The following is a 13,813-nucleotide window of genomic DNA, read 5'->3' on the forward strand; positions in this document are numbered from 1 at the left end:
ATACAATTGGAAAAAAGGTTTATTTAAGAGGGCATTTTGGAAAAAAAAGCTTCATAATGTGGTGTGGCTGTTCCAGCAGAGCTGCCTGCTTGCTCGTTTCCAGATCTGCTTGTTGCTTACTGGAGTCTTGCGTTGCAATACACAACATCGGAGTCTGCATTCTGAAATGTGTGGCTGCGCCGCTCTAATCTATCCACTCTCGTTTGAAATCTGAGGTGAAATTTTCAGTCTAGTTTGTGTATTCTTATGGAACACTAACAGATTGTCTATTCCACTTGGAAATTTCTTGGTCTTTGTCAAACTACGTCCAGTTCTGGATTTAAGACTGCCTTTTGTTTTCTTGTTTCTTTTTGGAAAACTGATTTCACAAGTAGAATGACTTACACTGTAAAAAATCAGTCGTGCTACTTTTACGTAACACTGAATTCAGAATGTGACCTCCTGTGGAATGCAGCCATCAGAGAAGATTTATTTTTGGTGATTCTGAACAGCAGTTCTTTCTATTTCTTGTTTCAAGCAGATCTGCAAGCAAATTACAGTAACGGCAGAGATTCAGATGGCAGATCAATTCTGTCCGATGGGTGCTGTGAAAATTATTCTTCCAAACAGTGATTCAGGTTCTGTCAGAACTACTGCCATCAACAAGTCAACAGTAGTCTGAAAATAGCTTATCTAGAAATAGAATACTTTGTAGTTTCAGAAAAGATAACTTCCTTATAAGGTGCGGGACTGTAATTTTAAGGAAGTGTCTTTGGCAAAGGTGCTGTATATTAAGAACTAAGATAATTATTCTAGTGAGAATGTATTATTCCTGTTTTAACATTAATTTTGATGTCGTAATCCATTTCCAGAAAGTATCCAGAGAAAATATTTTAAAGGAATTTAGCTTCAACCATACATATTTTTGTTGGTATAGAAGACATAGGAAAGCAAAGACTTTTTTAATGATTGAATGTGTTCTTATGTAGTCTAACTCAAGAGCACTTGACAGAAGGATTTTTATTTATATTATGGATAGGCCATGTTAATAATTTTATAGTCTTCATATCTCATCTTTATTTCTAGAGTTCATAAAATTGCATATCTGTGAATCATAGAATTACAGACTGTTAGGGATTGGAAGGGACCTCAAAGGATCATCTAGTCCAATCCCCCTGCCGGAGCAGGACCACTTAGATCAGATCACACAAGACATAACAACTCTGTATTGCATCAATTTATGAATACTGCCAATATAGTCAATGGAATTGTTGTCTAGAGATCTTTGGGCGTTTTACCGTGACCCTTATGCTAGTAATACATATAGGGTAGTGACTGAACTCCAGCATGAGTGAAAACCTTACAGTGGCACAGAAATAAATCTTTTGTCAGGCTGCTGGAAGTAAGTAGGCTCTTGCATTAGACTTGAACACCAGCAGTGATGTCCCATGGATAGTCACTCCTTGCTACTGTAGATAAGTAAATCAAAAGTGACAAAGAGTGAACGTTAGGGAGCATAAACTGGAAGAATAGTCTGGATTCTATTGAGTTTTGAGTGAATTGGAGCCTAGTAAGAAAAAGGGTCTGTTTTATGAAATACCAACATACAGTTGTTATTGACTGTCTGTAAACCATAATGTCCCAGGTTGTGATAGATTCCATGCTTAAGTGGTCAGTCAATATTTTTTAAACTAGCCTGAGCATTTTAGTATATATGATTTCCTACTCAAGAGCCAAATTCTAAATATTTTCCATTTCATTTTTCTTTGCCAGTATTTCATATACAGCTGCATATTAGGACTTATTTCCTGTTCTGTTTTCCTGAGGATAAATTATGAGTTGAAAATGATGATAATGTTGATTGCATTGGTGGGCTACAATGTTATCCTTCTGCACACCCATGGGCCCATGCTGGATGACTACAGCAAATTTATGTACGCAACGGCACCTCTTAGAAGGTAGGTGGATTTCCTTCTGAAATTAATAGAAATTAAATACTACCTGTGGCAGTTCTTATGTCATGGAACAGATTTTCTTTCTATATGTTTGGCTATATAATCTAAAAGTAACAATTTAAAATGTCAGTGCTATGTCAATGACCAGCTGGAGTGCATGGAGCTCTGCCTGGGAATGGATGAGAACCTGACCAAGAGCTTACGGTCAGAATTAATGGGAGGGCAGGGACAGGGGACATAGTAGTGAGGGTCTGCTAGAGGCCACTCGACCAGGAAGACTGAGTGGGTGAGGCCCTCTATAGACAGATAGGAGCAGCCTCATATTCACAAGCTCTGGTCCTCATGGGGGAATTCAGCCACCCCGATATTTGTTGGAGGGGCAACGCAACAGGGCATAAGCAATCCAGGAGGTTCCTGGAATGCATTAATGATAACTTCCTTCGCCAAGTGATAAGAGGAACTGTCCCAGTTTTAGCTGGGACAGAGTTTTTTTTAACAGCCAGAAGAGCTCCCTGTTTTGGTTTCACTCAGAGGCTCACTCTGAGAAGAATGTTGATAGCAAGCTGATGTTTGTGGTTGGAAGTGAAACTCCAAGGACTTTTCAGTGTGCGGAGTACAGAAACACGGCAGGATAAGGGGGGAGCATAGCTGGGACAAGGGGGACACGATTCCCCTTGTCATTTGTGTGGAACTTAAGACTGAGGGCCAAACTGGCCAATTAGTATTCCATATCATGCAGCGTCATGCCCAGTATAAAAGCGAGGGTCAGCCGGGAAGAGGGGCTTTTGCGCTTTTGCTCTTTTTGCACTTTTGCTCTTTTGCGCTTGCTGTGCTGTTGCTCTGCTGTTTTTTTTTCTTTCTCTCTCTCTCTCTTTCTCTCCCTCTCTGCCCCTCTCTATTTCGGGGCCTCGCGTTCGTCTGGGATTTGCAGTTTTCGGGACGAGACGGGCTTCGCATACGAGGGGTGGTGAGCACCTACATTGTATTAAATCATCTGTATTAAATCACTCTTATCTCAACCCACGGGTTTCACGTTTATCCTTTAATTCTCTCCCTCATTCCTGGGGGTGGGGGAGGGGGAGTGACCGGCTGTGTGTGGGGCGGTTCAACATAACCCACGACAGGAACCAACGAAGAGAGATGCTATGCTGGACCTTATCCTCACCAACAAGGAGGGACTGGTGAGGAATGTGAAGCTCAAGGGCATCCTTGGACGCAGTGACCAAGAAATGGTAGAGTTCAAGATCCTTAGCACAGCGAGGAGAGTGGACTTCAGGAGAGCAGACTTTGGCCTCTTCAGGGATCTGCTTGGTAGAGTACCATGGGATAAAACCCTGGAGAGAAGAGGAGCCAGAGAAAGCGATTAATATTCAAGGATCACCTCCTCCAAGCTCAAGAATGATGCATTCCAACAAAGAGGAAATCAGGCAAAAACACCAGGAGGCCTGCATGGATGAAAAAGAAGCTCCTGGACAAATTCAAGCACAAAAGAGAAGCCTCTGTAGCGGGTGGAAGCAGGGACAGGTAGCCTAAGAGGAATACAGAGAAATTATCTCAGCAGCCAGGGATCAAGTTAGGAAAGCTTGGAGACCTGATTACCTGGGATATGGAGCAGACTGAGGTTCTCTATGACTTTTTTACCTAAGTCTTCACTGGCAAGTGCACTAGCCACACCACCCAAGTCACAGACAGCAGAGGCAGGGGCTCAGAGAGTTAAGAACTTCCCACTGCAGGAGAAGAACAAGTTTGGGTCCATCTAAGGAACCTGAGGGTGCACAAGTCCGTGGGATCTGATGAGATGCATCCATGGGTCTTGAGGGAACTGGCAGATGAAGTCACTATCCATCATATTTGAGAGTCATGCCAGTCCAGTGAAATTCCTACTGATTTTAGAAGGGGAAACATAATCCCCATTTTTAGAAAGGGAAAAAAAAGAAAGACACGGGGAACTACAGGCCTATCAATCTCACCTTTGTACCCAGCAAGATCATAAAGCAAATCCTCCTGGAAACTATGCTAAGGCACATGTAAAATAAGGAGGTGATTGGTGACAGCCAACATAGCTTCACTAAAGGCAAATCATGCCTGACTGATTTGGTGGATAAAGGAAGAGCAACATCATCTACCTGGACTTGTCCAAAGCATTTGACACTGTCCCACACAACATCCTTGTCTCTAAATTGAAGAGACTTGGATTTGACAAGTGGACCACTCGGTGGATAAGGAATTGGTTGGATGGTCGCACTCAAAGAGTTGTGGTTAACAGCTTGATGTCCAAGCAGAGGCCAGTGACAAATGGCATTCCTGAGGGGTTGGTATTGGGACCGGTGCTGTTTAACATCTTTGTCAGTGACATGGACAGTGGGATCGAATGCACCCTCATCAAGTTTGCAGACGACACCAAGCTATGTGGTGTTGTGGACACGCTGGAGGGAAGGGATGCCATCCAGAGGGACCTTGACAGGCTGGAGAGGTGGGCCCATGCAAACTTCATGAAGTTCAACAAGGCTAAGTGCAAGGTCCTGCATGTGGGACAGGGAAATCCAAGCACAAATACAGGCTGGGAGGAGAATGAATTGAGAGCAGAATGGAGGAAAAGGACTTGGGAGTGCTGGTGGATGAGAAGCTCAACATGAGCCGGCAACGTGCGCTGGCAGCCCAGAAAGCCAACCGTATCCTGGGCTGCATCCAAAGAAGCGCAGCCAGCAGGTGGAGGGAGGTGATTCTGCCCCTCTACTCTGCTCTTGTGAGACCCCACCTAGAGGACTGCGTTCAGCTGTGGGGCCCCCAACATCAGAAGGACATGGAGCTGTTGTAGCGGGTCTGGAGAAGGGTCACAAAGGTGCTCTGATGTCTGGAGCACCTCTGCTATGAAGACAGGCTGAGAGATTTGAGGTTGTTGAGCCTGGAGAAGGCTCCAGGAAGACCTTCTAGCAGCCTTCCAGACCCTAAAGGGGGCCTACAAGAAAGCTGGAGAGGGACCTTTTACAAGGATGTGTAGTGATAGGACAAGGGGCAATGGCTTTAAACTGAAAGATTTTGATTAGATCTAAGGAAGAAATTCTTCACTCAGAGGGTACTGAGACACTGGAAGAGGTTGCCCAGAGAAGTTGTGAATGCCCCATCCCTGAAAGTGTTCAAGGCCAGGTTGGATGAGGCTTTGAGCAACCTGGTCTAGTGGAAGGCATCCCTGTGCATGGCAGGGGGGTTGGAGCTAGATAATCTTTAAGTGTCTTCCAACCCAAACCATTCTATGATTCTTTGAAAATCATTGTCATGCTGCAGTTAATATATAATTTAATGTCACACCTCCCATCATTAGAATAAAATAGACAAGACTGGGCAAAGTCTTTAAATTACATACTATAGGAAATATAGTGTCGTTTAATTTGCATTTTTGTAGTAAAGGACATTAAGAAGAAGTCATGATTAAGGTTGTTAAGGCCTAAGGCTGAATATAATTGCAGCTGTTAAAGCATATTTGCTGTAATCCAAAGAAAATCAATTTCCTCAGAACTAGTACATTGTCTTAAAACTTTTCAAATGAAGTCTTGGCTATTGAAAAAATTCGTAGACCAACAGTTTGGATTTTTTTTGCTATGCTTGCAAATTTGTATGATAATTTTTCAGTGAGACTGCTGAAATCTTTGTTATAGGTGATAATATGTAAGATCAAAATTATTACTCTAATCTGAAGTATTACTGTGTAAAATAATTTTTGGACGTGTGTAATTTCTACCTCATTTTCAAAAAAAAGGTGATGCTATTCTACGTAGGCTGAGTGTATGGCGCATGTGCCACAACAGAAAACCTGAATATTCAGAATAGAGTTTCAGCATCGTTTTTCCCGTGCTGTAATCTGCTCGAGATTTTTAGGACATGGAGATACTATTGGAAGGATCTGAATTTTTCAAAAAGTGTATATTTTCTTTGCTCTTAAATCTGGAGAGTAAATAAACAAGTGCAGGTCTTTATGTTTCCATTGCATTAGTGGTAAATATATGTCTATGATGCGACGGCGAACCACATGACAGGTTAGATTTAGCATGTGCTTCTGGCAGCCTTGGTTTTGCCAGTCAAGCTGTGTGTCTCTTGGTATTTTCTTTCCTAAATCTCTCAAGGTTCTTCTTTCCATGGCATTAATAGGAGAGTGCTAGTGTGAACTGTTTCCCCTTACGTCTAGTGTCTTTTCCCAACACAGAGTTTTTAATAAACTTTGTACAAGATCTAGTTTGTGTCTCCTGTAATTCTGAGGTGAAAAGGCATCTTGGGAGTTAGGTGCTTTAGTTTCTGTTTTTTCACATTCATTGGGTACAGTGAAACTCTCCGTTACGGAAGTAGTGTTATTACATAAAAAAACTCTTTTTGTTCTGCCTGTATAGAATAAGCACCAAATGCTCTCCATTTGCAAGCAAACAAGGATGTTATGTTTACTAAATCCTCATCTTATTACTGGATTTCAAAATGTAGGCACATTTGCACAGAATGTAGTAGAAGCAAATAAAGCTACATAATAGAAATAATAATATTTCATTAAATAATAAAGCATGTCATATTTAAATGGTCTTAGTTTACATACCAGAAAAATAGTAACAATTATGGTCTTATTCTTGTGCTAAAGTAATTTTGTTTTAACTTTTGAGCAGCTTCCTTTACTTACTTTTTGGGTTTTTTTACAGGCCAGGAATTCTGAAAGACCTGAAGACAATGGGCTCGATTTCTTTGTTTATATTCTTTGTCACATTACTGGTTTTGGGTAGACAGGTAAGATGCACACTTCTCTTCATCTGCATCAGACACACTGCCAGTCTCTACAAGCAGCCTCCCACCTTCTCAAACATTTTTTAAGTTTTCTGACAAACCCCTTTATTCCATTCTGCCCCACACCTTTGCAAAGGTGCGTCAGAAGCATCTAAAAAGCTGTTTTCTTTGTTACCTTCCAGCATGCCCTTAAAACTCACCAGTAACTGTCACTGAGACTGTAGACATTATGCTGATAGTGTGCTGTGACTATTTCTTGTCATGCTGACCAATATTGTCTCATAGCTTCCTAGTGTGCTCCCATCTGTCTGCGTCCATCTGCTGTCTCCCTAGTTGCTTAATTACACGCTATTTTCTTCACAGTTATTACCATTTGATATAGACACAAAAACAATGTAGCATGCACACACCAGTGTACCACATGCTGAGGCCACAGTTGCACTAAAACTATGACCCAACAGGAAACTACTCTTTTTATTACCCAGTTGTGCTTTTTCAGTACAAACGTGATGTCAATGGTCTTACCCTTTACAAAGTCGAGGGCAGATGCAAGGGCAGTTCTCTCTCTAAATCCTTGGGTTTGTACATGATCCATGGCTAAAAGCTGCAATTCCAGCCTGTTGTGCCAGGAACGATGTAGCCAGCTCTGAGATGGAAGAGGCAAGCCATGTGAAATCTCAGGAACAGCCTGTACCCCAATAGCCTGCAGCCTTGGGAAGGATCTTATCCCATACTGTCTTCAAATCACTCGTTTACATTACAATTCCCCAAAACATAGTGACTGTCATTTAAATTGCCAAGCAGGCCCTGCAGGTTACCAGACAAAAAATTCTTATTTGGCAGCTTCTCCAGTACGTGCTATAGTGGAGAACATCCTTCTTGAGTTAGTAATAACGCTTTTCATCTGCCTTGCTGTCAGTGCAGCATTAGAGTTTGCATTTGATGACAGTAGCAGAGAGTGGGGCTAGAGCACAGCTACTTCCCCTAGGAAAGAGGGATAAATACTTCATCCCATCAGTTGAGAACCTTTAGTCCCTGTCAACCAAGGTGTCAGATGGAGGTGGTGAGAAAGAATGTCCTCTTCACTGGGCAAGGAGAGTATTTCTTTGTGGGTTCAGTCACGTCAACAAGAAAGTTTGTTTTGCACACAACAACAGTGCACACATCAATTGAAAGATGATCCTGTAATGGAAAAAGTCTTTGTTTTCAGAGCTGTAGGTTCAGGATCTTTGTCATGATACCTCTTGTTTGTGGCTCTTCAGTCTGTTCCCTTTGATTTTTCTGCCAATTTATTCTCCCTTAAAGGAGGAGAAAAAAACCTCTGTATTTTCAGACGCTCGCAAGCAAAGTCTAAATGATAACTACAAAATGTTATGAACTAATTTGAATACATACCTGGCATAAGACCTGCCATTTTAAGTTACTGTTAGTAACACTGACTGGTACCACATGCTTGGGAAAAGAAGAGGGGAGGAAGTGAACCTGTGTAGAGCGACCCTTCCAGGTACATATGCTTCCCACTTTCTGCCAGTCAGCATTTCTGTGGCAGCTTTCAATAGCTGTTGGTTGCTCTGCTTTCTGTTACACTGTTTGATCCTTTTTAACCTATTTTATCTTCCTTGTCTTCCCAACACTGCCTGATAATGAGTTTCACAACTTGATAAAAAGTCATATGAAAGTATCTGTCTCTTGTTTATTTTTAAACTTTCTGCTTACTACTTTCATTGAGTGCCACTTGCAGAACACTGTCGAGCCATCCTGGCACTGTAGGCAAAGTAAAATTCTTCCTTACTCTTCTTCCACAGAGGGTAATACACAAGTAATTTCTCTGTTCACATTTGCATTTTTCTACTTTGCAGATAACAACATGTCTTTTCTCTTAATATCTGATTATTTAAACAATGCTAAAGATAATAGCCACTGATGAAAAGTGGTCTTTCCATTTCCTTTAAGCTGGAATTGGTGCTTCAATGTCCACAGAGTGAGTAACCAGAAGGTTAATCTATGCAAAAAAGTGAATGCTTTCCTACAAGTCTAACTCTGTGCACCTGCTCACCACCCGTCAGAGAGATGTCTGTCCTGATGGAAAAACAGGAGGAGGAATGTGTGTCTGGTTGAATGGGATTGAAGAGAGGAAGAACTGGTATATGATCAGATGTTATATGAGCCAACATAATTCTCAGGTTCAACTAATACTTTTAGCTGCACAGCCAGCATCCCTACTGAAAGAAGTAGGCTTTCCCTCAGCTACTCATTCTTATCCTTATATCTCCTCATTTGTACTGGCACAGCTGCCTGTGGAGCTGTATAGTGGCCCAAAATAGTGAAATGATCTGGCTTAAAAATTAACCCTGGAGAAATGGTTGGTTTTCAGCCAGATCTGTTTCCTGATCTGGTTTTATGGTGTGGCTGCAGCAATGCTTGTGCCAAAAAAAAATGAGCATAGTGTGAGTAAGGAGCCAGAAGTGAGGTGGAGAAAATAGAACTGCTTCTTTTGATGGTCATGCCAGCACAGGCTACAACCATTCCCTTGCACTGAGGTCAAGTGATGCATTTCATTCAGCATGCATGCCATTAGAGTTATTTGAAAATAGGCTGGTAGCAGACAGATGATATATTGAGAATGGCAGCTCTTGCACCCTGCCCAGGCATTGCCTGGGAGAATGCAGATTTGTGTGTAAGGAGCATGCTCACATTTAAGCATTATTGAGCATTAAATCTCTCTTATGGCCCAGTTTGAATTACCGGTATTGACATAGCCTGTGAATTCCTTTCTCATCAGTACCTAAAATTACACCTATCCCATTATTCTGTAGGCTAGGTGAATATTTTGTTTTTCCCGTGACTGATTATATTGTGTTTATCAACACTGAACTTCATTGGCTGTTTTACTGCCCAGATGTTTATGGCAACTTCCTTCAGCTGTGAAAACTCTGTATTTGTAGTCTGTTCATTTTTTTAGTGAGCTTTTATTCTGTGAGAGGATCCTTCTCTTCTTAGATAATGTAGTCTTTTCAAGAGCCTCTTCTGAAAGAATTTAATGAAAACTTAGTTCAGACTTCACTCCTATTCACATGCCCATTGCCTTCCTTGTAACAGATGGAGGCATGTTTACAGGAGAGGCATCAACTCTTCCCCATTGTATCAGCTTTATTTGTCTAAATAGCTCTTTTCCTTAGCATAGTTTTTTTCCAAAGTACCTTGCTCTATTGTTCCCAGGGTCACCTCAGTTCCTTTCCAAAGATTTGCATTTTATCCTTACCATTTGTCAGTTCTCTGACACTGTGACTGGTTTGAATGATCAGGCTATTCATCACAAGTTTCAGACCAGCAGCTTTTCATTTTGGTTACTTTAAAGCTGATGACTTCTTGTTGATCAACTTATTAATGTATTCTAAGACATCTTCTGCTGATGCTCCATATTGAAACAGTTTCTCAAACTTGCTGTCTGTAAGGGCTGTGAGGTGGAATATCCTTAGCTCTCTCATCTGAATGAAAACCCAGGTTTAATTTCTAGTGATCTTACCTACTTTAGTGCTGCCTTTGCTGCCCCTTTGCTGAATGCTATAGCGTTCGTCTCCCCTGACTGTAGACACCTACGGCATAGGCAGCTACTCTTGAGTTGCTTATCTTGACTTTCTATGTGACATTCATTCAGTGAAGAGAATTGGTTCATTGCCTCACTCAGGCAAAAATTGAAAATAGACCCAGATGAGTGTCCCACTAAAATTAAAAAATATGGATAAACCCATCTCTGTGCAATCAATGAGACATGAATCAGTTCTTGTTGCACTTAGCTGTTTTTGTCCAAGAAGTTACCACTGATTTGGGCCTCTGGGGTTGCATTGCATTGCCTTGCACAGGTGCGTGGTAGTCTCTTGTCCTTCCTGGAGGAAGCCAATTATCCTGTGGTGCCTGGAGGAACAGTGTCCTTCATGCCTCCATGGGTGTTCCGCTATGCTCACCCGCTGAGAAGTGCTGTCAAGTCAAGCGGCATAAGGTGAAGGAGAATTTTGTGTGTCTCAAGAGTATTGTGCCTGCAGATGTATAAAGGCTGTTCTGAGATATTTTCATTCTTATATGTTGAAAAAGTTCTAGAGGTAACATGTAAAGTAGGAACCAATCTTGGTTTTCATATGACTGCAAGGCTACAAAGATTGAACAGGATCTTTAATGTCATGTATACTAAATTGGCTAAATCATACAAACAAAAAACACAATTTAAAGTAAATTTTAATAAGGTAGTGCTTTTTTGTTTTCAAAAGTCTGAACAGGCATTTTGAAATATGATACGTTGAATTTTTTAATTTCAATACAAATCATAGAATACATTCTGCTTTAGTTTTTCTGATTTCTGAGTTCTCTGCCATTTTTTGTGGCAGCCTAAATTTCATTCAATAAATAATAAAGCAGTAAATAAATTATCTGTTTAATGCTAGCTCTTAAAGAAGAAACATATCTTTTGAAGACTTCGGCTTATCTAGAACCATTTCTTTTTAATACAAAGTTGGTACAATGTATGGATACCTAATTTGAGTTTTATGCCAGGCATCCAGCTTACTTTTGTCCATTTATGCAAATAATTTTGACATCCCAGGTTTTTATTGGATTTTTTTCTGCATGAATACATTTGATGGCATTTGAATTTATCATCTATGTGGGGAACTTAGATGTATAAATATATAATATGCATATTTAAAAGCTTGCCAAATCATTTTAATACCATCTCATTTCAACTTTCTACTCTATCTTTGGCTGTAATCTCAACGAAATATCTGTGAATCATTCTGAGCTGTGACAGCCACTGTCCAATAAGAAGGACTGTTCTCATTTTGATGTGAATGCTTACTGACTGCTAATAACACTAGCTAGCATTTTTAGGTTTTTCTATAATGAGATTGCCATCATAATCGTGTTCTCCTGGTTAATAACATAGTCTTCATGAGGCTGCATGATAGCATTAAACCATTGAACTACATTGAAATAGCTCTTGATTTATATTAGCTCAAATGACATAGTCAGGCCAGTGCAGGCTTTACTGTAGAAATAACACCATAGAATTTATGACAAAACATTTACAATATTGAAAAGTAGTAAAGAGAATTCCACAAAAATGCTTTTTTATTCATTTTTCAACATCTTTTTAGTGAAATCAGATCTCAAAAAATACTGATATTCCAGGAATGTTATACATTTCCATATAGTTCCAATTATTGCTATTGTTGGGGATGTTAAAAGACAATTATGAAAACTCTAGGACAAAAAGAAAAGAAGGATAAAGTATTGTAAAAAGCAGTGTAAAAAATAAAAACAAACAAAAAAACCCCACCAACAAACAAGAACAAAACAAAACAAAACAAAAAAAACCCCAACAAAACCAATACTGGGTTGGCCCAACTGGCTGGGCTGTTTTTGATAATCTGATAATTATTTGATAAACTGAAGGCAAATTATATCAATAGGCTGTTTTTTCTTGTACTGCCACTTTTTACTGTGCTGATTGCATGATATAAGTTCAAGCTGGTAAAAGTTCAGGTCTTCCTTAGATGCCTGTTACTGTAAGTGAAATTCTACACTTCAGATAAGACATGATACTAAGTTGCAAAACTGTAAATGGTTTCCGTAACAGTGCTTGGTTTCTGGAATTAATTTCTGCTAAAGCCTGTGAGTAAATAAATAAATCTCCCATTCTTTATTTTATATTTTTCCTGAGCCTTTTTATGGGCCTTTTGTTGGAGGGGCCTTATAAGTTTGATGAAATGTATGTCACATAGTGCGTGTTTGGGGTTTGATTTCTGTGGGATCTGGAATTGTACTTGAGTGGCCAAGTAACAGCCTTGTAAGGGTGGTGTACTGTGCTTATTTTGTCTCTTAAACCTGTACTCCAGCAGGACAAGATGCCTATTGTTTCTTTACCTCTGTGTCCTCTTGTAACAGAATGAATATTACTGTAGGTTAGACTTCCTGTGGAAGAACAAGTTCAAAAAAGAGCGGGAAGAGATTGAAACCATGGAGAACCTAAATCGGGTGCTTCTGGAGAACGTGCTTCCAGCCCACGTAGCTGAACATTTCTTGGCAAGAAATCTGAAGAATGAGGTCAGCCATCTCTGTATATCCTCTGCTCTGTAAGAAGGCAGCATATCCTGGAAATACCACTTAATGCTGATTTGAACAGTAGGTCCATACAGTGAGATTATAGGTTTACATTCACTATCGTTCTCCCTTACCTGCCTGAAAGGCTTGCTTTACAGCACTGAGTGCACCTTAGTACCTTAAGTGGCAATGCGCTTTGCCTTTCGAAGAAGGAAAAAAAAGGGTGAGGAGGAAGAAGGGGATGGTTGTATCAACATGGATTTAAATTTAAATCATATGCATTCAGATGTTTTTTTTCTTTGTGGTCCGAGTGGAGCTGCATTCAGGTTCTGAATTTTCTCCTGGTGACTGGAGACCTTGCTTAGTGGAGTGAAAATTAGCCTTTCCCCTGAAACAGCGGCTATGTTAATTCTGGAAAAGATTCTGAACACTGAATTACCTGTTTATTCGCTGCTTATGGACCTAATCCAAGCACCAGAACAATCAACCAAAAGACCTGTGTTGACTTTGGTGGAAATTAGATCTGCTCCTAATATTGCTTTACAGTTTTAATAAGGCAAAAAAAGATGAAAAAAAATAAAAGCATTTAGAGAGTCGCAGTTCCAGAGATCTTAAATGCTATAGCATATATGTTAACGCTACTTGTGCATACCAAACAATTGTTCCAAAACTGACAAAAGAGGGGAGAGGGCAATTTTACAGATTCATTTTTGATCTCCTGAGTCAAAAAGGACAATGTCTTCCCTTTCACTGCGGTTTGCGTTAAGCAGTGCTTATCAATACTTTAGTACTACCTGCAAATATTCATTTGGTAGCTAATATCAAATGAAAACTGCTGTGGGGTTCCTCTGAATCCAGTGAAGACCTTGGCTGGAAGCCAGGTTGGCTCAGCTCCAGTTCTCAGTTCAGGCATTAAACACAGCAAACCATCAGGAGATTGTTTTCTCATTTATGTGCTATTTCATCTCAGCTCCCCAGCAGAGCAACACCATCTGCTCACCTTTGTATTGGCAACTGGATTTATA

The 13,813-nt window shown here is 40.4% G+C and overlaps 1 protein-coding gene across 2 annotated transcripts in view; it reads left to right on the top strand.

The window, feature by feature from the left end:
* The window catches only part of ADCY2 (adenylate cyclase 2), a 268,653-nt gene that overhangs the window by 239,161 nt on the left and 15,679 nt on the right, over positions 1 to 13,813 (top strand). The window contains exons 18-21 of one of the 2 annotated variants that reach the window (XM_086609062.1): positions 1,753 to 1,913; positions 4,399 to 4,407; positions 6,614 to 6,698; positions 12,633 to 12,791. In XM_086609062.1, coding sequence (XP_086465188.1) covers positions 1,753 to 1,913; positions 4,399 to 4,407; positions 6,614 to 6,698; positions 12,633 to 12,791 — 414 coding nt within the window. Of the gene's footprint in view, positions 1 to 1,752; positions 1,938 to 4,398; positions 4,408 to 6,613; positions 6,699 to 12,632; positions 12,792 to 13,813 lie in introns of both variants that reach the window. The other variant, XM_086609061.1, reaches the window with a different exon arrangement.

Source organism: Tauraco erythrolophus, chromosome 3 (genome assembly GCF_009769465.1).
Source record: "Tauraco erythrolophus isolate bTauEry1 chromosome 3, bTauEry1.pri, whole genome shotgun sequence".
Taxonomy (NCBI): Eukaryota; Metazoa; Chordata; class Aves; order Musophagiformes; family Musophagidae; genus Tauraco; species Tauraco erythrolophus.